Source organism: Batrachochytrium dendrobatidis, assembly GCF_000203795.2.
Source record: "Batrachochytrium dendrobatidis JAM81 unplaced genomic scaffold BATDEscaffold_2, whole genome shotgun sequence".
In the NCBI taxonomy this organism is placed as follows: Eukaryota; Fungi; Chytridiomycota; class Chytridiomycetes; order Rhizophydiales; genus Batrachochytrium; species Batrachochytrium dendrobatidis.
Window position 1 is genome coordinate 1,144,500 of NW_006281100.1, and position 24,228 is coordinate 1,168,727.

A 24,228-nucleotide genomic window follows, 5' to 3' on the forward strand; every position below is an offset into this window, starting at 1 on the left:
TCTAACCGTTAATGTTGTAATTTGCACATTTAGTTGAACACCATGGCAGTAGATCTTGTTCGACCTTTCTTGGTTGTATTCACGTAAAACGCAATACTATTCTGTCCTGAAATATACAGTAGTTGAATATCCATTGTGACTCCTATTCAAACTGGCTGCAGTCTTTCAATAAACACAACAAACATCACGATGCTCACATAAACTATAGTTTTGAACCAAGATCATTCTCCTGGTATAACATACATTGTACGATCACCGAGTTTAAAATAGAATACATGCCAAACAACAGGAAAACCCAGTGAATTTGACATGAATTGATGCCAATCATTTCATGAGACTGTTTATTATACTTTGACATCCTTGTTTAGTGTTCCGTTTTACGTGAATACGGCTGTGATGCGGACAAATGATGAGATGTGGATGCAGTAGTCGCCCGAGTACGGGTGTCGTAATCATGCTGCAAACATGTCACAAAGTCTTCAAATAAACTTTGGTTTGACACCAACTCGCATACTTTGGAGGCTCTTTGGATTGCTTCTTTGCTAATTGACTTGCATTGAGTAAGATTTACAGCATGTAGTTTGGTCGCGACTTGCACAAGATGATTAATTCCTGCATCAGTAACCTGCACGCATCCCCGAATATTCAAAAACCCAAGACTGGGAAGTCCCTGCGCAAGCGTTCCAAGTGATGCATCCGTCACAGCACTCCCACAATAGCTTACATCCAATGAATGGATTTCGTTGCATCCTTGAACAAGGATATCTGCGTATTGTTCTGTGAGTGAGCAGCAAAATGATAAACCGAGCTTTTTTAATCGCGGACAGCACCATGATAGAACAGATATGGTCTGATCTGTGAGAAAGGAGCAATCACTTAGATTGAGCTCCTCGAGCATAAATGTATATGGCATCGGATTTGGTAGAGTGGTTGGTTGAAGCAGCTCTAGTTGTGCTAAATGGTTTAATGTCTGGTCGACTTGGCATGGTGGTAAAGCGGCAATTGGGATTGTTTTTATACTTGAATCTGTACTTTCACTACTGTAAAAAAATTGTGGAGCTATATCTGTGGATGCGCTATCCATTGATAAGTTACTGATTTCAGCTGTGTTGCATTAAATAGTCAAAAAATCATAAAATAACATCACTCAATTTGTCAGTATTATAACAGCATGAACAAGTAGCAAGCCCATCATCTATTACCATTATTGTCCAAAACTCGATCAGAATCAAGCCCGGGTTCAAAAGCGATGGAGCCTTGCATAGATTGAACAGCAAGATCGGCAGGTTGACACGGTAAGCACTGCCATTTTAAAAATCCACTGTCAAATATGCCTGTACATCGCTGAAAGTTTGCCTTTTTAATTGATTGCCAGATTGATTTTCCCATTATTGCTTCAGTAATGCTCTTGCAGTAGCTCAGTCCAATTGTATTCAAATACTGGCACCTGTCAAGCAAGTTCAAAATGCTTTGATCAGATAGCTTTCTGCAATTACTCAACTCAATAGTTTGCAAGTACTTGCAGTGTTCTGAAATTGAAGCCAATCCCACTTCTGTAATATCCCATAAGCTTGCCAGTCCCAGGGTTTGGAGATGAGTTGCATACTGGGAAATATGAAATAGTCCTTGATCAGTGATCTGCCAACAGCTTTTAAGATTCAGAGTTATGACATTTGATCCGCAGAAACGCATGATATTTTCAAGAGTTTTATCATTGATAGACTTGTGCCATTTGAAGAGATCGACATGTGAAACAAGATTATGTGCTTTCTCAAGTAAAAAGGCTGTCATGTATTTGCTGACACGTCGTAGTCGCATACGCTGTCGAAAATCAAAGTAGCGAAATACATTTAAAAGAGAAGATGGACCAAGGCCCATTATAGTGAAGGATTCATGTGTATCAGCCGAGTTTGAAGACAAAATGAATTCAGAAAGATTGGGGCTGAGAGGGTGCTCAGGCTCGGCTTTGAAACTGTTTTTCATGGTGGTTTCGCGGGCTGCTGCTTGACCAGAAATAGTTTGTGCAAATTTCATCAGTTTATCATCAGACCATACGGCAACAGATACACGCCGTCGATTATCAAGCCTTTTTGCAAGCATAGCCTGCGATGACATGGCATTCGACTCGATATTCAGAGTATGTGGCAGAAATGTCAAGGGCTCTGGAGTTGTAGTTTGCACTTCACCACCTAGTACATCCAAAGATCTCTCTACAGAAACCCCTGAGCTGGATTCCACGTCCTCGTCTGACCTTTCCGATGTTGGCTCTCTGGATCTTGGTTCAAAAGTAATATTAGGCATGACATCCATCATATCCACTCTAATAGATTGCTTTCGAGAAGTAGGATATGCCAATGGCGCCAGCTGTGAATCCTGTATAGTTAGGGTATGGCATAATGCTAGGCCTGTGAGTGCTTAAAAATACTCAATAGCGCTCATCAAAACAAAACAGATCTTATTGATCCACAGTGCAATAAACTACCTTTAGTTCCTCTAAAAACTTTTTTTGCAATTCAATGGATGGCTTTCTTCCTACACGCTGTAATTCCTGTGACATGAGTGCAAGTCGATCTTGAGCAGCAGCTTTCAAAACACGTTCTATTTCAGGATAGTTGACGAGTTTCTTGTGCACGACATCAGATCGAAGAATAACCAAAGTACAAGGTACCTTTGCAATAACTGTTGCTGTTCGTTTAATATCAAATAGTATTCCAATCTCTCCAACTGTATTAAAATAACATTGCGTTTGAAGTTGGGGTAAATGATTGTCAGATCCATTCCGTCTTGGCCGTTATACATATCATCCTGTATCGAATCCCATTACTTACAAAATGTGCCATGATTCAGCTCTCCGAAAATAACCTCATCGTCCTCACTCACCACTTTAAGCGAACCTTTGATAATAAAAAACATGGCGCGAGCAACCTCGCCTTGGTGAATCACAATATCACCAGGGGAATATTTCCTCACCGTCATGGTTTTGCAGATCTCATGCAGGAACTCGTCCGTTTCAGAAACCCCAGCAAAAAAGGGCAATCTAGTCAGCAGGGTATACAGTTCGCCTGGAATAAGTGAATTGGCGGATGCAGTAGTGGGCGATGCAGTGTCAGAGAGCAACGGAGCACTAGACAACAAGCTTTTGCTATTATGAGCAGCAACAGTAGTTGATGAGTTGAATGCAACTGTTGCATCAGCATTGATATTAGGAGCAGACAAATTCGTTGCGATAGACAATAGGTTGCGACGAGAATTGCTGCTATTCAAGGCTGTCATTATCGAATAGTAGAATAACAGGCTTGTTAGTTGAACCATAAGTCTGTGATTATCTTGTCCTGCAATAGCAAATGGCATTTCCCACTCTGTACCACATATCAAACAAAAAGTATAGTCAAGTCATTCCTAAATAGCCATTTTAGTATCAATGACATACATGCAGGTGTCAAACTGCCTAGACTTAGGCCTCGAGGAATAGATTCTTTAGCGTTTAAATCAATGTCAGACAAGACTGTGGGAGAAGCTGGAGTATTTGCATTCATAGCAGTGTTCATTGCATTCATGCAACAATAACAAGTCAGGAAATAAACTCTAGCACTCGAGTAGATTCAATCAATATTTGGTATCAGCGTGGATGAGTGTCGAGCAACAAGTCAAAGCCTTTTTGGACGCGTCGTACTGATTTTTGATTGTCAGCAATCGAATCTCGACACCAACTCGAGTTCTAGAGTCGATTATTGGACCTGAATTGTATTTATTTCATTCCATCGCTGCGTATCGTTTGAAATTAACTCTGAAATGGTCTAATGCGTTCTGGGTGTCCATTTTCATCATCTTGTTTGTTGTGGATACAATAAACCTCCGATTAATCTTGCAAAGCCACAAGTTTGATAATCAGAAACCTTGTCTAAGCAGACTAGTTGTAACTCTCCAACTATATTTACGTGAATCTCATCATAAAATGCACTCTTGTCTCTATTACTCAAAGTAGATTGTATTCATAAACTGGATATTGATCTGCCACACTTGAATCTACATTTAATGATGGTTTTAATCAGGAATCTCGGATTAATCTTTCCTGCTTACTCAATTCTGTCACGTGAAATTTTCTCGTGTCAAGTCTATAGATTGAGACCGTTTATTATGTATAATGGAACACTGAACAAGCCAAGATGCATAACAGCCAGTCTCGTGTTTGGTGTCAAATTTACTGGACGATATTGTTCTTGGAGTCATTATATAGAAACAGTTTTTGGTGGTTTTAGCATTCAAAACATGTCCTTTTATGTATGGGTTTCTACTTGTGTCAACCCTTTGTATTGTCATTAAACCAACACATCAAATCATTTATTGTCTTGACAACTCTGTAGTTTCAACACTTGGACAACAAGACTTGTAAGCGCATTTGTGAACCTTGTCAAATATCTTGGTCAACAATATCAATGATCTTGATGGTAATATTACAACAAAAACCAACTTTTGTGAGTGACAGACAAATCGGTAGGGAATATGTCCAAACTTTTATTGGCAATATCCGAACAGTGGAACCAAATATCTGGATTGCAATGGACGAGCCTGGTGTCAAACTTGGCGATCATACAATGTATGGTCATGCAAACAAAGACGAAAGAACTGATTCCAAACTATAATTTGATGTGTATGAACATTGTGTTGATTGAATTGAGAATATCCAAGTCAATATACAAAGGACAGTGCAATGAATACTCAGTTATCATCTATTCCAAAGTAAAATGGTGGCGATGCAAGATACAGAAAAGTGCTCCATTTTACGTGAATACAGCGATGAATCTAGACACTTTAAGGAAAACGCCAAGATATAAACGCAACACGTTTCATACATTCCAGTACCGGCTATTTGTGACGTGAATAAATGGTCTCACCAACACTAACTAATAGAAAGACTGCTGTCGTTGAAAACCCGTCCGCCATCATCAAAAGCAATGAAATAGTACATAACTCAAAGATGTCTAGCATGCCTCGGTATACCATACCTGGAGTTGGAAAGTATAGTATCACTTCTATGAATCGAAGTGCGCGTTTGCGAGGCGACTCTGAAGTGTACGTTGACTGTATCAGATGTAAACTGAATATGCGAGCCATTGTATTAGATATGCTGTTAATTCAAAGTGATTCTTTGAAAGTCTGCTTGTACATAAACTATAATGAGCCAGCGTTTCAAAAATATGATATAGTTTCTGTCTAGTGATGGTACAGCTTCGACCAAAATACTGATATTGCTTTAAACGACTCATTATCAATAGAAGATACACAAGCGACCATGGCGATGGTGCTGAAAGTATTAAAGGACCAATACAAGCCCAGGTATAGTTTATATATGAGCCAAATAGGCTTGAAACGATACGTAGAATCTAACACGCTCAATTATTAGCTGGCAGCACATTACTCATGGCATGGAATTATACTTATCTTGTCCACTCTCTCAAAATTTTCAAATTTATATTATCCTGCATTACCTACATGTAAGTTTTGATTACCAAAATCTCTTTTCATAAATGATTTTTATTATGGTTGCAATTAAAGCTAATCCACCATTTAGACATATTTGTTTCATATATAACATGGCAACTTAGTCGATTGGTTTACAAAGCAAATCCAATGAGCATTTTACCGCTTTACTTTTCATTTTATCCATATGCCTTGTTTCATTCATTTACAGGAAACGCTCATACCGTTTTGTGTGGTCTATGGTATGCCTCAATCATGGGAATCACACTTCAAATCAGTCGTCCAAAACTTGAGTATCATTTAGGCGGTATTACAATATGTTTTATTGGTAAGAATTCAACTGAAATGTTAAATATACAGCTTGATGGATACCATACTTGTGTATTCACTATTTTGCTTGTTCAGTTATATATCTGGTTGAAACGTTTGTCATTTTTCCTTCATTGAGCACACCTACATTTTATCTTTCGGCTCTTGGTGTCAATCCAATAAACTCAAATCCTGCAATAGACTGCTTGGAAAAGTCAGAATCGATATGTACATGTCCATATCTATACATTCCGAATATGGACAAATCAAAATGCGATTGGCTTATTTCTATTCCAGTTTTTTATGAGCAAGAAGTCACATTTATTGTCAGTATTCTGCTGATATGTGCATCATCATTTATGCTTCATCGACACGTTTGCGAATATGCCTATCGTCTTATTGATCGGCGACGCGCTGTGTCAAATTTGATGACTCAGAATGCGGATTTAAAAAAACTACTAGCCCAGTAAGATTCAGATGAATTGACGCTAATTTTCTGTAGTATATTGAATGCATGGATTCTCTAATATTTGTTTTACATTTTGGTTGGGTTTAGAATGCATGTCAAGGACAATCTTGATTTGGATTCGCCAATTACCAAGGTCATTAAAGTTATCCGGGATATTCAATTCAAAGGAGGTATATTACTAATCATTGTAATTAAATCTAAAATGCTGATTATATGTCAACTGCTCTAATTCACTGTTTTTGGGCACTGAAATATTCAAGATCTTGAAGCAGACGTAATGGAGAGTCTGGATTATGTGATTTCTCTTTTATCGTCAAACCAGCTTTTTTTACCCAATTTGAACGTAAACAAAGATGCAATGGATACGGATGTCAACAAATGGTTGAATGCCATGATCCACCAAAATGAAGCACCAAAACTGACAACGGACTTGAAATCAAATAATTTAATGACTAATAACTACGCCAGTATGCTGTCATTGACACATTCCAGACTAATATTTCTTGGGTAAGTCATTTTTATTTTGTGGTTTATTGATGGCTTGTTTTCAAAACAATTGGTGCTGTCAAGATCACTGAATGGCTTGGATATCACTTAATTAGAACACGCGATCCTAGTATTGTCGAGGTGTTGGAGAACATTGACACCTGGGAGTTTGATATTTTTGAACTAGCAAGAGTCACCAAAGGTATATACTTTCTGACTCGGTTGACACGCTCACAAATCTGATAATGTGATTAATCTTTACTGGGATTGATAAATTTGCAATGGCAGGTCGGCCTTTGTATCATTTAGGCATGGCATTGTTTGAAATCTACAATTTTCAAGCAACATTCAATGTAGGAGAATCAGTAATGCGTGAATTTTTGAGCAAAGTAGAAGCAAACTATCAAGTGAGTTATTTTCTATTGGTGATCAGTACTGATTTGCAAGCGTGTTAATTGTAAATCTATGTCTGAACCATAGGCCAACACATATCACAATTCCACACATGCCGCAGATGTTATGCATTCATTACATTATTTCCTTACTGTATTGGGGCTCAATGAGCTGGTGACAAGCGAAGTAAGGCAAATTGATTAGTCAAAAGACAGTTGTATTGTAAAAGCTTAATTGTTTTGAAAATAGGATGCCTTTGCGTCAATCATTGCAGCAGCTATGCACGATGTAGATCACCCTGGATATAACAACGCATTTATGATTGCAACCTCATCACAAGCAGCAATCAGATATAATGACATATCTGTTTTGGAACACTATCATACTGCAAGAGGATTTGATATTATGCTAAATGAGCCTGGATGCAATGTGCTTGCAGGTGTGTCGCCCGAAAAATACAAAACACTGCGTGCGTCAATTATTTCAATGATTTTGGCCACAGACATGACTGCCCATTTTGAATATATTGCTAAATTCAAAAACAAAGTTAACGGTGCAGGTAAGTAATGGCCTTGTCGTGCCATGATTTGCATGATTATGAAAAAGCTAAAATATTTCATAACAATTATGGTGAGTTAGGTTTAGAACTTACAGATCCCAAAGACCGCCAGTTGTGTATGGATATTGCAATAAAGTGTAGTGATATCAATAATGCAGCCAAAAGTCTGCCGCTGTGCACAAAATGGGCTGAAAACATTATGGAAGAGTTCTTTAAACAAGTAGGTTACAACACGCCTATACAATGTTAACTGGGAATGTTGTTAACATGTAAATACAAATGCTAATTTATAGGGAGATGAGGAACGTAAGCGAGGTTTGCCCATTTCAATGTTTATGGATCGTCAAACAACAGTGATCAGCAAATGCCAAGTTGGATTCATCGACTATATTGTGTTACCGCTCTATGAGGTATGGGATCAGTACATGAACGAGGATGGAAAATTTCCTGCAGTCTCAAATTTGCAATCAAACAGGGATTATTGGAAAAAGTAAGTTCTATTCAATTGGTAATACATTGTACGCAGTAGTAGATGTCTAGAAAGTGCTCTTGAAATATAAAGCCCAAGTAGCTTGCCAACTGCAATTGAAACTAATGCATGTTTGTTTATTATGGCATTTACCAGACTTCACGAAGACGTCCCAGCAATCATAACATCATGATTTTGGCTATTCAAATATTACTTCACATTTCATGTGCACGTACTGCCATCTTCAGTGCCCCCTCCTATCCTCAGAATCATGTCAGTAAGCAAATGACTAAACAAGTCATATACCTACACTCACAGCAAAAGACATACCTTTGTCATGTTTCCACCAATAAATCCACTGGCATGAACAAACACACATCCATCAATGCCGCAAAGTGTGCTAAGTTCTTGATCACGAAGTCCCTAATATTACATAAATACAATTTGCAACAAAGTCGTATATTTTGGTTTAGTCAAATAGCGTTAGACATACGATACACTCTAAATATAATACAATCAATCGTTTCAATGCAAATCAAAGGTAAAACTTACGCGCCACGACTCAGGAAGCGCTTTGCGAGACTCGAACGACGAGGGATTGCAAGAAACTAGATATTAAAGTTTTTTAATCAAAAGTCTAAGAAATCAACACGCATGAAAACATACCTGCTTGAATACGCCATTGGGAAGAAGTATCAGGGTAGAGAACATAAAGAGGCTGCTCAGAGGCAGGAATTTTGTTTTCCTTTTCCAAGAGATATCTAAATTGAACAAAATAATGAGAATATGCCAAAATCGCAACAAGATTTGATTCACATAAATCCTTACACATATTCCTTCCATGGACAATACTGATCAAAAACCATAATACGCCCAGATGGATGGATAGCTTTGCGATCATTGAGTGCATCCTGCACCAATTTACGAGCAGGAATCCAAGCATTTCCAAGATATAATACCTAAAAAACAACATATTAGCAATTGTATCCCTTCAAATTCATACTGTTAAATTAGTTGCACCTTGTCAGTGAATTCCATGCCAGTGAGTGCAACTGCCTTGGCAAATCGCTCATCCATATCGTCAACAGACTGGTTCCACCATGGATTCAAAGCAGAGACACGATGAGAAATTGTAGTGCTCTCCTTGTAAGCTGGATCAAGATTGCTGGGATATCTAGATACTCCATTGTCTACACCATCGTACTAAAATAAATTCAAAAAAGGTGAGACACTGAAACTATGCAACATTGCTAAATGTTACAACACATTACAAACGATCCTACCTCTTGAATTAGATCATCGTAGACCTTCATGTAAAGCATATGCACTATATCTTCCTGTTCATCCTGATGCCAACCAAGAACCTCACGAATAATTCGATGACCAAAGTGCTTGTACACTAGTCCGGCACTTGATAGTCGAATCTTGTGATCGCTATCGAATGTATCCACAAACTCACGTTGATGATGATCGTAGCGATGCTTGCTAGGATCGTAGATGCCACCAACATCCACAACAATATCAGCACTTTCAATCACACTAGCATCTCTAGTACGTACAAGTTTAGCATCTTTGTACTCTGGAAGCAGCCTGAACAAAACATCATGTTTTAAATAGATCAGTTTTTAATATCAAATAAACAGTAATACTATATAGACATGGATTCAAACCTAAGCATGTAAACAGCAAGAGATTCATCTGCGTGAAAACTGAATATTGCATATTGTATATACATTGAGTTAAAATACAGGTCATGCAAGTTGAATACTACAAAATACATGATCTAAACAGATCAAACAACCTTCCAGAATGAGTTGCAATAGTCTGTATAGAACGTTTGCAGGTAAATAAAAAAGAGTGATTATGATGAATAGAAGCAGCGTTAATCATGTTAGAGCCAAGTGCTGTAATAGTTAGTAAATTTGTGCGAGCACAAGTAGAAGCAAGCAAGCCATTGCAACAAATAAGTCTGCGGGACATAAGCAGTCGATGCATATTGCAACAATTGTGAAAAGATCACCTTCATGTTTGGCTTAATTGACAGTTTGTTGGTAAACGGGAAAGTCGTGATGCAAAAATAGCATTTGATTCACAGCAGTTTTATGTCAAATACATAATCAATCGTTGACTGTTAATGTCATGTCAATTAATTGACCGAATTGGTTGTCTATTTTTGTATAAGCATCTGTGGATATTCACATCACAGTTTTAGTAAATTTCATATTCTTGATACTTGTTCAAGCTGCAACTCTCAAACCAAGTATTCAGTAACTGGCATGAAAACAACTTGCATTCTCAAGGCATACAATCTTTGATCTCTTGAACTAGAACGCAAACGTATTCGTAAAATTGAGATACAAGTAGAGTTGTATTGATAACGGTCAAACTCAATATCTGGAAATGTATATTTATATCAAATGAGAGTTCCAGCTCAAAGCCATAGTTTAATTTTATATTATATAATGTTTCTAATCGCTCGATGTTTTTGATGGCATTCAATCTTGATACTAGTATGCAGATGCTTGACCAGATTTGATATTCTGCAATAAATATTGTGACAATCAAGATTACACTAGTTCCAATGACAACTCTCATTCTATTCTGACTATGCAGTATGTGTGCTCGATTCTTTACTGTTGCCAATCCAGCACCACTATTTGCTATACTAGATGGCTAATACTTTGATACCAATATACCTGACAGCACGATTGTTTGCATTGTGAAACCAAGTTTCCTGTGCTTTATCTGTAACATATCCTGTTTTCATACTACAGTTTACTCAAGATTGCATAAACAAGCTATATTTGCACGAGAATAAAGCACTTTAAAAACAAAATCCACATTTTCAGATAATACCAAGAATGCTTCACATGTATTCATGGTATTAGTTTACCACTCTGCAATCGTTTCAAACACCATCTGCACATCGTCTATATTTTTGTTGGAGTCAGTCGAATTGTCTATGTCTTGTTCAGCCGATATCGGTTTGCAACTGATTGATGCAAACGTAACCTCGTTGGAAAGATGTTCAAATTTGAAATCTTCCTCGTGTCCTAAATATGCTACATCCTCATCCCCTTCAGATTGAGCAGCAATGCCAGAGCTTCGTGCTTTGCGTAATTGGTTACTATACAGCAGTATATTAAACAAAACATCAATGAATCATCACACCAGCCATGAGTACGGTTTGGAAATAAAACGCGCTTACATTTCTTGTTCCAGCATGCTCTTTACAAGTGCAGGTGTAAGTGATAAAATCACATCATTCTTGTTGCACAGGATGTGTACTGGCAATTCGCTATTCAAGGTGGTATTATTTGTAAGAACATCATAGAGGTACTCTGATGTTGAACGCAGTATGTCTTCCTTGCGAAGTTGGGATGAATCCACAACAAACAGGATCCCTTTTGCGCTGGGCAAAAATGTATTAAACTTGAACCGTAATCTTAAATGACCTGGAATATCAACAAGTTTTGTATTCAACATCTACAAAATTGACAAATGCAGTCGACATACAAAACAATGATTTGCTGGTTAGTTGTATAAATCATACAAGATCAGTTATGCACACAACCTCATACCAGTCAAGTTTCTAAACTAAATAATAAACTCACATTGCTTGCAAGCGGTGCTACATTTTCCTGCATAGATACGCATGTTTCAATAGACCGATGGCCAGTAAGCTAAAATGCCAAATCATTTCAAATCGGTTGTACAGAAATAACAGCAGAGTGCGTTTAGCTTATTGGCTACTCAAAGTATTAGCATGGATACAAATAAAACATTTGTTTGCTATTAGAGCTGATTTACCTTGTAAAACAGTGCAGTTTTTCCAGATCCAGATGGCCCAGCTATTACAACAGTGTCCCTTGTACTCGTACTTCCTACGGCTCCTAGCAAACTAGATCTGCCATTTTTTCCCAGTAAGAACCACGCAGAGAGCAGCAGTGCTGATTGTACATGGATCACAATCCAGATAAGCAATTCAAAAGTGATGCAAGTGTATTACAGTCAGTTAAACCGTTCCATTACTGGTCAATATGCTGTATAAATAGATTGCATTGCTGCCAACTCTAGATTTTGAGCTTCGTTGAATTCCAGCAGGTCAATCGGAAAGCAGTGACATTTTGACTGAATCGATAGTCTGATAATGAAACTCTGACCAGCATTTGTATTGCGTTGAATAAGAGTCCGAGGCAGATTAAATACTTACCAATTACAAGAATGACTGCTGATAGCACGAACCCAAAGGATGCGACCAAGTGTGGCATTCTGATGTTTGATTAATTAGTGCCTGCAATGTTTCTACCAAAAAGTGAATGGACTCGATAACTACAAAAAGTTTCCGTCCAGTTACTCGATAGATTGATGGAAGCCAGAGTTTTGGGCAAAGAGCAATGTGACTAAAACTGAACATGGACAGCTTTGGTTTTAATCTCGAAATATTTATAGATGCAGCAACCACTTCGAGTATTAGAGTTTTTTTCAGGAATAGGCGGTCTGCATTATGGATTAGAACGGGCAGAATCTACTGCTACTGTTCTTGCAAGCTTTGACGTGAATGAGCATGCCAACTCTTGGTTAGTCTGGATTTCAAATGAACAGTATTGGTTTGTTGCTCATCCCAAGCAGGGATGACATTCTGACGGTTTCTTGAATATTTAGTTATCAACACAATTTTGGCATCAAACCATCCAACAAGAGCATCGACACACTCACAGCTAAAGACATTGAAAAGTATGATTCAAATTGTTGGCTGCTCTCTCCGCCTTGTCAGCCATTCACTCAAGGTGGAAAAAGTCTGGATCATCAAGACAATCGATCACTTGCTTTGCTGCGTATTATCGAAATACTCCAGCACATTGCAATCCCTCCCAGATTTGTGTTTGTGGAAAATGTTCCCAATTTCGAAACTTCTGAATGCCGATCTCGACTGGTTCAAGCTCTTGACCAATGCAATTACGATGTCAAGGAGTACCTAATCAGTCCTATTCAAATTGGTATTTCAAACGATCGTCGAAGATATTATCTTGCCGTGAGTCTCATATGCTTGGTTTGTATTGTTACTGCCAATTCCACAGTGGATACTGATCCGATTTAATATGATTTGATATGAATTAGGCTAAACTACGCAGTAGCATTTCAACTGGCAAATCCAACCTGTCTTGCTTGCAAACATCACATATGATTACAAGGCTAGATTCGGAATCATCCGGCATTGCATTGCCCATCCCTCCAGCAATATCAACCTATTTGGAGCAGCATTGTGATATATCAGAATTCCTTGTTCCTGAACAATATATTCTTAAAAGGAAAACATTCCGTTTCGATCTGGTCAAACCAACTGATACGCGCTGCTCATGTTTTACCAAGGCATATGGATCCCATCACATTATTGGATCTGGATCGTTTCTACAAACAGCCAACCTTGATGTGAGTAGTCGAGTATTTGTAAATGCAGTATGTTGGATATCAATATCTAATATGGTGATGTGTTTTGGAGTTGCAGGCCACATTTGCTTCCGATGATGGCAAGGCAATAGTAGCATCTCGTCCTCGGTTTTTCACTCCCCGAGAAATTGCTCGATTGCACGGATTTCCAATTGATGGTGTATTGAATGGTTCAATTGGCATGCTGCATACGTTTGAATTCCCAGACTCAGTGCCTAGATCGCAACAATATAAACTACTGGGCAATTCTTTGAGCGTAGATGTTGTCGCATATTTATTGAAGTTGTTGTTTTTGGATAGCGATGTCTGAAATGGCTTTGGTAGTTGCATCAAATCTGGATATTTTCTGAATTTCACAACCATCAATATTAATGAATTGCAATTTGTCAAACTCGATGTTTAAAACAGGACAGAATCTTGACATTCATCAACTATTTTGATAGTTATATTGACTAATAATCGAAATCTTACCAGCGTGGATTGGATTAGCTGATACAACTCTATTTTATATCGTTGATTCTCAAGTGTACAGACATTTTGTTTATTTTCTCAGCTGCTCGCAGTGTTGGACATTGGCAGTTGGAATATTAGTTAACAACCAATTTAGGCAAACGTTGACTAAACTTGCTCAACACTATTGATGATTTTTGAAATATTCGCTCTACTACAATGATTCATCCTGCAAACGAACCTCATTCATGCACTGTGTGTTTGGAACCGCTGTTTAAATCCATTACAAAGGAAAAGTCCGAAACATTTGAACTCGACAAGTCATTTCTGAAACAGATGACCCAGCAATGCATCTTGCCAAAATGTAAGTAGTCTATCCATTTTCAACTGGTGACTTGGTTTAAGCTGTGTTGTGTTTGATTAGATGTAAACTGGCTGGTGAAATCATCATACACCATTAGAACTGTAATGACTAAATATTCAATATCTGGCATGGATTTAAACTGCCACTATCAAACTTGAACAATCCCAAAAATTACATTAAAAACTTTAATATATACAGGCAGTCATGTATTTCACTCTGTATGGTAAGTAATCTAAATGATCCATTCAAGACACGCACGAATATGTTTGGGTCGTATTTCTAAACCAGCATGTTTTCGTATCAATAGTATTATTCGATGGTTAAATTGTGGATCTAAGCGTGTATGTCCGAATTGCAGAGAACCAGTCAAGTTTATCAAACCCACACTACCCGAGATTGTGTTTCTTCCAAACGGACTTTTTTGGATTCCATTGGCTTTGTCTACAGCACAACCATCTTCTTCATTACCACCTCTAGCTGCATCCAGACTATCCTCTGATGCCACACGATCTCATGAACAAGCCTGTTCAGATAATGCCGTGGCATTTTTGCATCGAGATTTGGCATCAAAGCAAATTCTTATTGATGAAATGCAAGAGGAAATAGAGTCACTCAAGTGCGATCTTGAAGATACCATCACGGATCGAAACCATATTCTCAACGATCTTGAACATTTAAAAGCAGGAGAACACGTAATCAAGTCATTTCAAGCAGCTTCGAAAAAGGAAATGGCTATTCTTCAAAAAAAATTGGATTCGCTTGAAAAAATCAATACGGATCTAAAACAACAGTTGCTGAATGCAGAACTTTCTCAAGCTGCTTCAAAAGTGTATCATGCTAAGCTTGTAGAAACCATTGGTCGTCATAAGAGCGATTCGGAAAACCTCCAGCGAAAACTTGCTGCCTATAAAACGTATGCTACACGAATGGTTGATTGTGGAATGGACATATTTGATGATCACAGCAATTAATCACATTTAGTTTTTAATTACAAGAGTGGAAAGCATCGATTTAAACAAATCTATAGACAATGAGGATTGGCAAGGTAGAGCCAGTGATATTGCTTTAATGGACAATGCTGCCGATCTAAAGGATATTTTACAAGAATATCACAGGTTTGTTGTTCATGTATTATGATTTTGAAGCAAAGTTGATTTGAATTTGACCATAATTGGTATCATACAACTAAAGACTGGCTTTTATTATCACCTAGAAAAATCCAAACGTTCCACAAAAACTCGCAAACATACAAAACACGCGCATATGAAATGCGCGAGGAGCGAGATTATGCTCGTAAGGAGCTAGATAGTTTAAAGGCAAAAGTGCGCTAATGAAATTGACTCTGTATATCGTGACTATTGTAGTATGTTTACTAAACTTGATTTCATTTATTCTGGTAGTATGATCGATTGGAAGAAAGCCATCTGGATATCAAAAAACAACACGAGCTGGTTGCCACTTGCCAGCCATCATATACCTTACTATCTGCTAAAGATATCTTGACACACAAATCCAATGCAGGTAAATTAATCAACACTACTATGCATACATCGACATCATGCGATACACCACTTTTGGATCGAGTTGCTATTTTGGAACAGGAATTGATGAATATTCGACAAGCGCAGCTACAGACGACTGATTCGCCCAGTAGAGATCGGTTCAAGGATTGTTTGATCTCACCTTCCACTGTCGTGTCAGACTCGTCCTCGAAGAATACGCATACTACAACATTTTCCCAATCTAATCAATCACTACATCAAAAAAGCACATTTAAGCAGAATATCAGGTACGTTGAATAGGTTCAAACATGCTGTTTATATTGAATATTGAGATGTTTGTAAATTGAACTGTTTTGCCTTTCAACTGCGTATTTGCCGTGTATTAGTGCCGATCCATGTTTTATGGATAGTGACTTGTCGGATTTGAATGATGGACAAGTTGTTACAGTTCGTCATGCATTGAGTAGTTTGGATGTACTTCGACCTGGCGCAATGCTGGGAAAAAAGCGAGCCAGTATTGGTCAATTTGAGCAACTTGCTTCTCGAATGAAACGCAAGAACGGCTCTGATATCTCGACTGGATCCAACTCTTGTTTATCAGGGACATCAAAACATACTTCTCCGTATTTGGTATCTGATAGAATGGGTGGAGTGTGTCGTCAATCTAGACCGATTGGTTCTCAATCCGACTTGCAAAATGGAGTGTCTACGACTGCAACAACTCGTCAAATTGATGGATTATTGCGATCGGCTGTTTTACAAAAGAAAGTCAATGCATCTAGTTTTCAGTCCAAAACCAATCCTAGTTTTACTGCTCAAGGTCAAAAAGGAACATTACTCGGCTACTTTAGTAAAAAACAGTGAATATGAAGACGCATTGTTTTGTGAAATATTAAACACTGTGACTGTTAGATACCAGCTGGATGAGTAGATTCTTGAAGTTGTGGAATAAAATTGATGTGTATTAGGACAGAGCAGCAAGAACAAAAGCACTGTTTATTTGGAAATGCAAAATCTAAAACTTGGAGAGTTTAATGACATGAAAACTGAGCCTACAAACGACCATCTAATCTATAGTTTATATGCATGAACAAAGCAATCGACAAGCAAATACTACATCATGCGTGGATTATTTGAATCTAACAATCAGGAATCTACTAATACCCAATCGAGCTATACATTTATAGAATAGTCTAGCCACCATCCAACCAAGCAGCAGCAACACTTGGAGTCGTGGAGCAATTAGTAGCACGACCATACTGGTATGGAGTGGCAGGACTAAATGAGTCTAGTAGATCAAGATCATTAAAAGCAAGGTCAATTTCATCATCAAGTGCAACTTCAGCATTACAATCATGAATGGATTTGGGTATATAAGGAGGTGAATCTGGAGTATTGGAACACAGAAGCGAACCATACCCTAGTTCATACTGTCTTCTGTCGACAAGATTCTCTTGCAGCTTATCTGATGAAATAGCATCAGTTGCTGCACAGCCATTAAATGTCTGTAGCGTCACTACACGAGGCTTCACATTAAGCAAGGGTGTCTGCAATGGAGGTGGCAGAAAAGCATATGAACAAGAGCGACAGGTTTTTGTCCTTGAGTGAGTCTTCCATAAAGGAGGACAAGGATGACCCAGAGAACAGTGATTAGGATTGACGTTGGTTGTTCGAGAGTGGATGTAGTTGGACTTGTTCCGTTTGTAGTTCTTTGGGTGATAATGCTGGTGTTTAGTAAACATCATGCTGCGATAGTGCTGGCGAGGAAGTTTGCTATAAGGAATATGAGCAGTGATGGAGTTAGTTGGCTGTTGAGATGGTTTGTTGAAGTGGTGAGTAGAATGCCGCATACGAGATGGCTGGTTGGATGAGCAACAATCCATATGGACAATGGCTATAATGGTTGAGTTGAATAGTAGATCTGGCTTGACAGTCGAGTATGTTAATCGCGGATTGTTGTGCATAGAATAAACTAGAATACGAAAATTGAATTTGTATTCCATTTATAAACCGAGTCTGCCATCAAATACCAATTCCATTTGGCACATGATTGTTACTACAGATTGTACAGTCCTAAAAATAAATCAAACTGTATTTCAGTTATCTTGAAATGTATTCAAAATAGTTCAACTATTGCACTTTTATCATTTGCTCACCACTTGTACTCGAGTCTGATTCGGTTATATATACATTACTCCAACTACCATTCATCCGATACATGGTATTTGCATTTTAGTTTATTGATCATTATTAAATACATATTCCTCCATAACCGTATCCTGTCAGATACGCATATCCAATCATTGCTGCCATGATTTGAATTGCTATCCATCGCATAAACTTTGGATTTCCACTAGCCATAATAGTTTCAACATATCCATTCACAATTCAATCAACAAATCAGTAATCAATATACTCACAATACAAGTAACTTTAGTGTATATCAGTGTCAATACTTACATGATATACAGATCCAGCAGCATCGATGCTATAATAGTGTTGAGAGCAACCATTCGAACCGATTCGGGAAAACAAATCAACGATGCAGTCCCAACCTGAAAATCATCAATATATAAACAATATGATTGACTCATAATAGTATGTCAAAGTATCAGTGATATACCTTGGCTATAATCCATAACCCAACATGGATCGTCGTGGGTGATTGTAATGATGGATTTACACGTGTGATGTCATTCAGTCCAACTGGCGGTATCGCTGCATGGTTTGGCTCAGACACGGTTTGTAGTAACTAAATATTTGATAATGGATTGATACATTGACTCGAATACAACCCATACTCTACTGCAACTTCTGATACAGTTGTATTCATCAATCTGTTACCTTTGTTACCTCTGTTACCTCGGCTACTTTTGTTATGTCTGGAACATTGACGAGATTTTGACTTTCATTGACGGCATCACATTGAAGATCACCGTGATGAGCAGATAACCGAGGCATGATAGAATTCCTGCGACCAGACTGAGTCTCGTCTTCTGCTGGCATATTTTCTTGTTCATATCGTCTCAAAATATCATCGACAGTAGGTCTTGCATCTGGATCGGTTTTCATCAATCGGCATATCAGTTGCTTTAGATCTTCTGGAACGCGATTGCCACTTTCTGGAAACCGGACTCTGCTCCATCACAAAACACACATTTCAGTATATATGTAACCATCATTGTCAGTGCAGCTATACCTACGACTTGAAGTTTATAATGTCTTCTTTGAGTTGATCCACATCATCTACTTGTACATATGGCACCGATGAGTAACAGAGATAGTATAGAACAACCCCCAATGACCATATATCTGCTTTGAGCGAGTGGTTGGGTAAATACTGTCCACAAACGTCCTTATGCAACAGTTCCTGTTATATACAGCCACGATATTAACGTATCAATTGATCAGTTGATCAAACCATGTATACTATGCAAACTCAAACCCAAACACTAAAATCGCATACCGGAGGCATAAACTCGAGTGTTCCTGTTGCTCCGGTTCGTTCACGCTCCATTGCATCGGATATGACTTCGCATTCGCCAAAATCGGATATAAGCACTCGCGGACTATTCAAAGCCAACCAGTTGTTAGTGACCAGTATGGTTTCGCATATGTGGAGTATACAACCTACATTCCATTTCGATGCTCGTCTGCATATCGCAGCAGTAAGTTTGGAGGCTTCAGATCTCTGTGGATGATTCCGTGTCGATGCAGATGCTCCAGTCCATGACAAATATCCAAAAACAGACTCCGGATCACTTTTTCAGTCAAATATCTCACTTTTTTGCCATCCAACCCAACACCAATTCCACCGTGAATAAACGTGCTGGCATCATCACTCGTGTCTCGGGTTTGACCAATCTGCTGCGATGCCAAATCTGACAATGATTGTGGTGGCCACGTATGCGTGCTTTCGTTGTGCTCTGTACCATTCCAGTCCAAATTACTAGAACTCATGGCAGAAGCCAATGACTCGCTCCGTCCTGGTGGACTCGAGCCAATTGAGCGTCGGAATCGTCTTGCAGCAACTTTGGCCTTGAATGACATTTTTTGTTTGTGATTTGTTTCATTTTCCTTGCTCTTGTCATCGCACGACATAGGATCCCATTGTATATGTAAATATTCTTCCAAACTTCCTCCATTTGCAAGTTCCATAAGAATAAACAGACACGGGATCGAAGGTCCAAAAAGCGTGAGCTGGCGGTACTCGAGCCAGGCATGCTTGTATTCAATGATATTGATGTGTTTCAAACGTTCAAGAAGATGAACTTCTTTGAGCATTCGGACAAGCCATGTATGCGAAGTGCCTACTGGGATGGCTTTGACAGCAAATTGACCCAGTGGAACTTTATCCAGTACCTGATTTGTTGGTGATGCATATCCAATCATTATGGTCAGCCATCAATATCAAGCACCCCATTATATTTACAGTCCGACACGATTATATCTAAACACCAAATCAAATCAAACTAAACCAAACTAAATCAAATCTATATATGTGTAATCTTACATGCTGACAAAGAAACACACTCCCACGCTGTCCACGACCCAGTTTCTTTTCCTCGACAAAAAACCGATCGTAATATCCCTGGTTGAAACTGTCGCTATTTAAATGACTTGATTTTTGTCGCTGCATTCCAATCCCATTGATTGATTCTGTATTGTCCAAACCTGAAATTGGAGATGCGGGAAAAGCAGAACTAGAAAACGGGATATCATCTGCTGTAAATGCTGGTGTATTCGATATCGACAGATTGGGTTTTGCCAATCTTGGAATAGGTTGAATAGATTGTCTTGTCATGACACGAGTTGGAGGTTCAATTGCTGGTCGATCTAGTCGTGATAGCATCCAGAAATAGTCGGCATCGATAAACGACTTGTCTGATGATGATGGATCGGTGTATTGTGTTTGTGATCCAGAACCTGGCGGTCGTTGAGTGTTGGATATATTGTGTTGGAGTGGTTGTCTGCACAAGGGACAAGTGGATACATCAGAACTTCTACCATCAACCGCGCGATGAGTAGGTCCAGGCTCCATACCATTACCGCTGGTATCTTCAGCAGTCGAATCAAAAAACGATTGTCGATGCATCTATGCAGGAAATAGTCGACAGATTCAATCAACGAGTTAGTTTAAATCTGGTGATGCACAACCACTACAGACAAATGGAGTCGTTCATTGCATGTCGATTATCACACGATCTCAATCCATTCATCATATCAATGTCCATTATTGTACTATCGTACGGTATCAACACTCGCAGCGAGTACCTGTTGCTCTCGTGGAACCAACTGCAATGACTTTACTGTAACAGTGTGCGATTCTTTGTCGTATAGAACCAACTGTCTGGTTTCGTTATTGCGCAGTACAATACTCCATGACTGCGGATATACCATTTCATGGCCATCAGTGTCATTGTGGCCATTGCTATTATCTGTTGTTATCTTCATATCTGCTAACTGTTCTGGAATAAAATGTCAAATTTTGGTGATTTTAATTGGTCAAATTTGCAATATGCCAAATTTGCCCATAAACTTGCAATCAGAATTGCTTGAACCAACCAGCCAAAAAGTCTTGCAATCTGGCAAAGTTTATTATCAAAGTCCATCATTTCAATCTGCTAAACACATGGAGTTACATGGAAACACACGGAAACACATGGCAAAATCCAAGGTCAGTAGACTGAATAGACAATCAAATCAATCTGCCACACTCTAAAAACACTTGTGTTCAAGAGTCATATCGCTCTGAGGTGCAAGACCAATGCATGCACGCAAAATATTCTCAATCGCAGATCGCTGTTTCGAAAGCGCATTCACAACAGGCGTTCCATTAGGAACCACTGGTGCCTTGAGCATGTACGACAGCACGGACAGAACTGAATGGAAAGGAACATAGTCGGCGGTTTCTTCAGTCTTGTACTCAATCCGAGTGAACAGCTCAGTCAGCAAAGCCAAGTCCAGGATCAACGGAGAGGCAAGTAGGGAATCCTCACAAACATTGTAGATCGAAATCGTGCTTTTGCCACTTTTTAAATCAACTTCAAGTTAATACTATCACATGTGCATTTCTATATACTCTGCACGTAATACATTGGCTTACCCCATGAAAATCTCGCTCACATATTCATCCAAAGCACGCTTGCTGTCGCCTACGGCAGGACAGTATTTGATCACAACAATATGGTCAGGCTTTTCCCCATTCTTGTACAAAAGATGGTTGGCATCCACCATGTCATCAACAACATTGCTCTTGGAAATCTCTTTACTGCGAAACTGCTGTGGTGCTGACAGATTCATTCCATCGTTGTTACCAAGATGGTTGTAACTGGTAATGGCAACCGGCTTGATGCCTGCATTGACAAGAAAATCCACCAGAACTGACTTGATCTTGGTTTGCCCACTCTTAAAGTCGTCACCACCAATAAACACATGCTTGCGCTCAGCAAGCTGCATCACACCAGGCACAAATGTGTTTTGGGGCGATCCATTGATAAAAGGCGACCCTTCAAGAATCGACGCAAGTGCAAAAATAGTGGACGGTGCAATTTCCGAATGACCGGTCTTGACTGCATTCAACAGATTGTCGGCAGTGTCATTGACGTTGGGGAGAATATCGGAAAATCGCTCAGTGTTGGCAGTCCACAAAACAATCACACGATCCAAATCATTCTTCTGTTTAAAGTCACAAATGTCTGAGCGAATCTGGTCCAGCTGTTGCTGTTTTGTTCCAGAAAGAACATTGTCGGCTCTGTCCTTTTGGTTGGCAGCAATATAGTCTGGATAGTAGATCGAAGGAAGTGGTTTGAGTGCAGACATTTCATCACGCAACTGCTGTTGCAAATCCCAGTCTAAAACCTTGGCACGTTCCATAGACTCGGCCATGTTGGCTGAAGAAATATCCCAGCCACCAAGAACAATGTCGTTGGGATTGACCATGGGAAGAAGGGCCGAAAACGGCACATGCACGTCCTTGGAAGTGGCCGAATCAACACCAATCTTGACGGTCGAAGCTTGAAATACCGATCCGTAGTAGTTGGAGTGCTGGATTCCTTCTTTGGTATGCCAGGATAAGGACTTGCGATTGGCAAGAATGGATGCAGTCAAAGTAGATCCATTGTTTCCACCCCAACCAACAAGCATCAAACCCATTTTGGGCAACTTTCGGCCGACCTTGAATGCGTAGTGCTTTTCCACAGGCATCACAGAAATGTTGCCTGTCAAAGGATCGGTTGTAACCGAAGCATCTCGATAGACGTAGTTGGACAGAATGTGATCAGGAGTGTACCTCACATTCGGAGAGTGAACAGTAATGGATGGCGTACTGCTATTAGCAACACCATTGGCAGCATGGTTGGTAACACCATTTGGTGTTGCGGAAGAGAAACTTGACTCTTCTTTGGCAATAACTGGAGTCATTTGAATGAATTGAAAACTTATGCGGATTTCTTTGGCTTTGGAGTAGTACGCCTGGATCCTCTATGTGTGTTGTGCGATGAGAAGAGTTGGTTGGAAACTAACTCGATAATAAATGATGATTAATACAACGTCAATGCATACATGAATATCCAGCATCAATTGATAACATACAAATGGTGGACTAAATTCAGTAAACCCAGCTAGTTGATTAGTAGTCAGTTCAATGGTAATGATAACCCAATAGTAGTCAGTTCAATGGTAATGATAATCCAATAGTAGTTTCAGCAAGATTCCAATTTGGATATTTTTGTTGAAACCAAAAAGCAGTTTTCCAGCCACTTTTACAGTGGATTGGACCACGTGCGCAATGTTGAATTGACGCCAAATTGTCAGTCGTGTTCACGCAGTGGAATTTGTATTTATCCTGCAACGATTGTCTTTGGAACAAAATGGTCAAATCTTCAAGTTTGTTACTGCAAACCGACAATTGGAATTGTCAATAAACAATCTTTGTTATATTCAACTTTTTATTACATTGACTCTTGATTTATTTTACTTGGATACGCTAGTGAAACACTGGTGAATTCCTGTTTACTCGAGTATGTTTCCGATGCAAAATGAATGTGATGAATGGCATACTTTGGATTTAACATCTAATTTTACAAGCGACATTTTTCTTTTTTGCAAAATTGAAAATCGACAATTCAAACCAACAATTGCAATTCTTTTCCCCACTGCTCAGCAACTTCTTTATTTCCAATGACTATCCGCAAACTTGCATTCATCTCTTCTGAGCAGGTATGATGGCTTACTATTCACTTTTATAGATTAGAAACCGACATCGCATTTCTGATATGAACTTTCCACTATTAT

General features: G+C 38.9%; 10 protein-coding genes across 10 annotated transcripts; 4 read left to right on the plus strand and 6 right to left on the minus strand.

Moving 5' to 3' along the window:
* Positions 1-341: 341 nt before the first annotated feature.
* Positions 342-3,602, minus strand: BATDEDRAFT_34451 (uncharacterized protein). Its single transcript, XM_006676744.1, has 5 exons — positions 3,431-3,602; positions 2,829-3,266; positions 2,483-2,724; positions 1,203-2,373; positions 342-1,104 (listed from the first exon to the last, which is right to left on the minus strand). The coding sequence occupies exons 1-5, from the start codon at positions 3,555-3,557 to the stop codon at positions 365-367; spliced, it is 2,718 nt and encodes a 905-aa protein (XP_006676807.1). The 5' UTR covers positions 3,558-3,602; the 3' UTR covers positions 342-364.
* Positions 3,603-4,987: 1,385 nt separating this feature from the next.
* BATDEDRAFT_86646 (uncharacterized protein) lies at positions 4,988-5,343 on the plus strand (the record flags this gene model as incomplete). Its single annotated transcript, XM_006676867.1, has 2 exons — positions 4,988-5,073; positions 5,277-5,343. 2 exons carry the CDS (start codon positions 4,988-4,990, stop codon positions 5,341-5,343), a joined length of 153 nt encoding a protein of 50 aa, XP_006676930.1.
* A 393-nt stretch (positions 5,344-5,736) lies between these two features.
* On the plus strand, positions 5,737-8,359 carry BATDEDRAFT_86647 (uncharacterized protein; the record flags this gene model as incomplete). The annotated part of the gene is made up of 11 exons (XM_006676868.1): positions 5,737-5,809; positions 5,887-6,256; positions 6,347-6,429; positions 6,520-6,766; positions 6,862-6,947; positions 7,034-7,152; positions 7,226-7,324; positions 7,388-7,697; positions 7,778-7,917; positions 7,991-8,187; positions 8,323-8,359. 11 exons carry the CDS (start codon positions 5,737-5,739, stop codon positions 8,357-8,359), a joined length of 1,761 nt encoding a protein of 586 aa, XP_006676931.1.
* A 119-nt stretch (positions 8,360-8,478) lies between these two features.
* Positions 8,479-9,901, minus strand: BATDEDRAFT_9327 (uncharacterized protein; the record flags this gene model as incomplete). The annotated part of the gene is made up of 7 exons (XM_006676432.1): positions 8,479-8,589; positions 8,719-8,774; positions 8,833-8,927; positions 8,995-9,125; positions 9,187-9,369; positions 9,450-9,756; positions 9,837-9,901. 7 exons carry the CDS (start codon positions 9,899-9,901, stop codon positions 8,479-8,481), a joined length of 948 nt encoding a protein of 315 aa, XP_006676495.1.
* A 1,154-nt stretch (positions 9,902-11,055) lies between these two features.
* Positions 11,056-12,437, minus strand: BATDEDRAFT_86424 (uncharacterized protein; the record flags this gene model as incomplete). Its single annotated transcript, XM_006677000.1, has 5 exons — positions 11,056-11,293; positions 11,375-11,652; positions 11,781-11,849; positions 11,977-12,116; positions 12,380-12,437. The coding sequence occupies 5 exons, from the start codon at positions 12,435-12,437 to the stop codon at positions 11,056-11,058; spliced, it is 783 nt and encodes a 260-aa protein (XP_006677063.1).
* A 184-nt stretch (positions 12,438-12,621) lies between these two features.
* BATDEDRAFT_3612 (uncharacterized protein) lies at positions 12,622-13,909 on the plus strand (the record flags this gene model as incomplete). The annotated part of the gene is made up of 4 exons (XM_006676409.1): positions 12,622-12,746; positions 12,832-13,201; positions 13,288-13,617; positions 13,703-13,909. Coding segments are annotated over 4 exons (1,032 nt in total), but the record flags the coding sequence as incomplete, so codon positions are not given.
* Positions 13,910-14,286: 377 nt separating this feature from the next.
* BATDEDRAFT_22986 (uncharacterized protein) lies at positions 14,287-16,797 on the plus strand (the record flags this gene model as incomplete). Its single annotated transcript, XM_006676615.1, has 7 exons — positions 14,287-14,431; positions 14,630-14,654; positions 14,739-15,344; positions 15,427-15,546; positions 15,645-15,753; positions 15,832-16,220; positions 16,320-16,797. 7 exons carry the CDS (start codon positions 14,287-14,289, stop codon positions 16,795-16,797), a joined length of 1,872 nt encoding a protein of 623 aa, XP_006676678.1.
* Positions 16,798-17,126: 329 nt separating this feature from the next.
* Positions 17,127-17,897, minus strand: BATDEDRAFT_86423 (uncharacterized protein; the record flags this gene model as incomplete). Its single annotated transcript, XM_006677001.1, has 1 exon — positions 17,127-17,897. One exon carries the CDS (start codon positions 17,895-17,897, stop codon positions 17,127-17,129), a length of 771 nt encoding a protein of 256 aa, XP_006677064.1.
* Positions 17,898-18,183: 286 nt separating this feature from the next.
* Positions 18,184-21,387, minus strand: BATDEDRAFT_86422 (uncharacterized protein; the record flags this gene model as incomplete). Its single annotated transcript, XM_006677002.1, has 9 exons — positions 18,184-18,286; positions 18,394-18,488; positions 18,557-18,685; positions 18,778-19,069; positions 19,137-19,303; positions 19,400-19,502; positions 19,568-20,295; positions 20,447-21,028; positions 21,208-21,387. 9 exons carry the CDS (start codon positions 21,385-21,387, stop codon positions 18,184-18,186), a joined length of 2,379 nt encoding a protein of 792 aa, XP_006677065.1.
* Positions 21,388-21,508: 121 nt separating this feature from the next.
* BATDEDRAFT_15881 (uncharacterized protein) lies at positions 21,509-23,641 on the minus strand. Its single transcript, XM_006676497.1, has 3 exons — positions 23,527-23,641; positions 22,040-23,452; positions 21,509-21,964 (listed from the first exon to the last, which is right to left on the minus strand). The coding sequence occupies exons 2-3, from the start codon at positions 23,353-23,355 to the stop codon at positions 21,652-21,654; spliced, it is 1,629 nt and encodes a 542-aa protein (XP_006676560.1). The 5' UTR covers positions 23,356-23,452; positions 23,527-23,641; the 3' UTR covers positions 21,509-21,651.
* Between the last annotated feature and the right edge of the window lie 587 nt (positions 23,642-24,228).

What these genes read in the sequence shown, in the direction of transcription:
- BATDEDRAFT_15881 (XM_006676497.1), bottom strand. Translation starts at nt 23,355, where the DNA reads ATGACTCCAGTTATTGCCAAAGAAGAGTCAAGTTTCTCTTCCGCAACA. An exon ending in GTGAGCGAGATTTTCATGGG is followed by an intron (nt 21,965 to 22,039) that starts GTAAGCCAATGT and finishes TGATTTAAAAAG; the next exon opens with TGGCAAAAGCACGATTTCGA.
- BATDEDRAFT_34451 (XM_006676744.1), bottom strand. Translation starts at nt 3,557, where the DNA reads ATGAATGCAATGAACACTGCTATGAATGCAAATACTCCAGCTTCTCCC. An exon ending in AGGCAGTTTGACACCTGCAT is followed by an intron (nt 3,267 to 3,430) that starts GTATGTCATTGA and finishes CGATAATGACAG; the next exon opens with CCTTGAATAGCAGCAATTCT. An exon ending in TCGAGTTTTGGACAATAATG is followed by an intron (nt 1,105 to 1,202) that starts GTAATAGATGAT and finishes AATGCAACACAG; the next exon opens with CTGAAATCAGTAACTTATCA.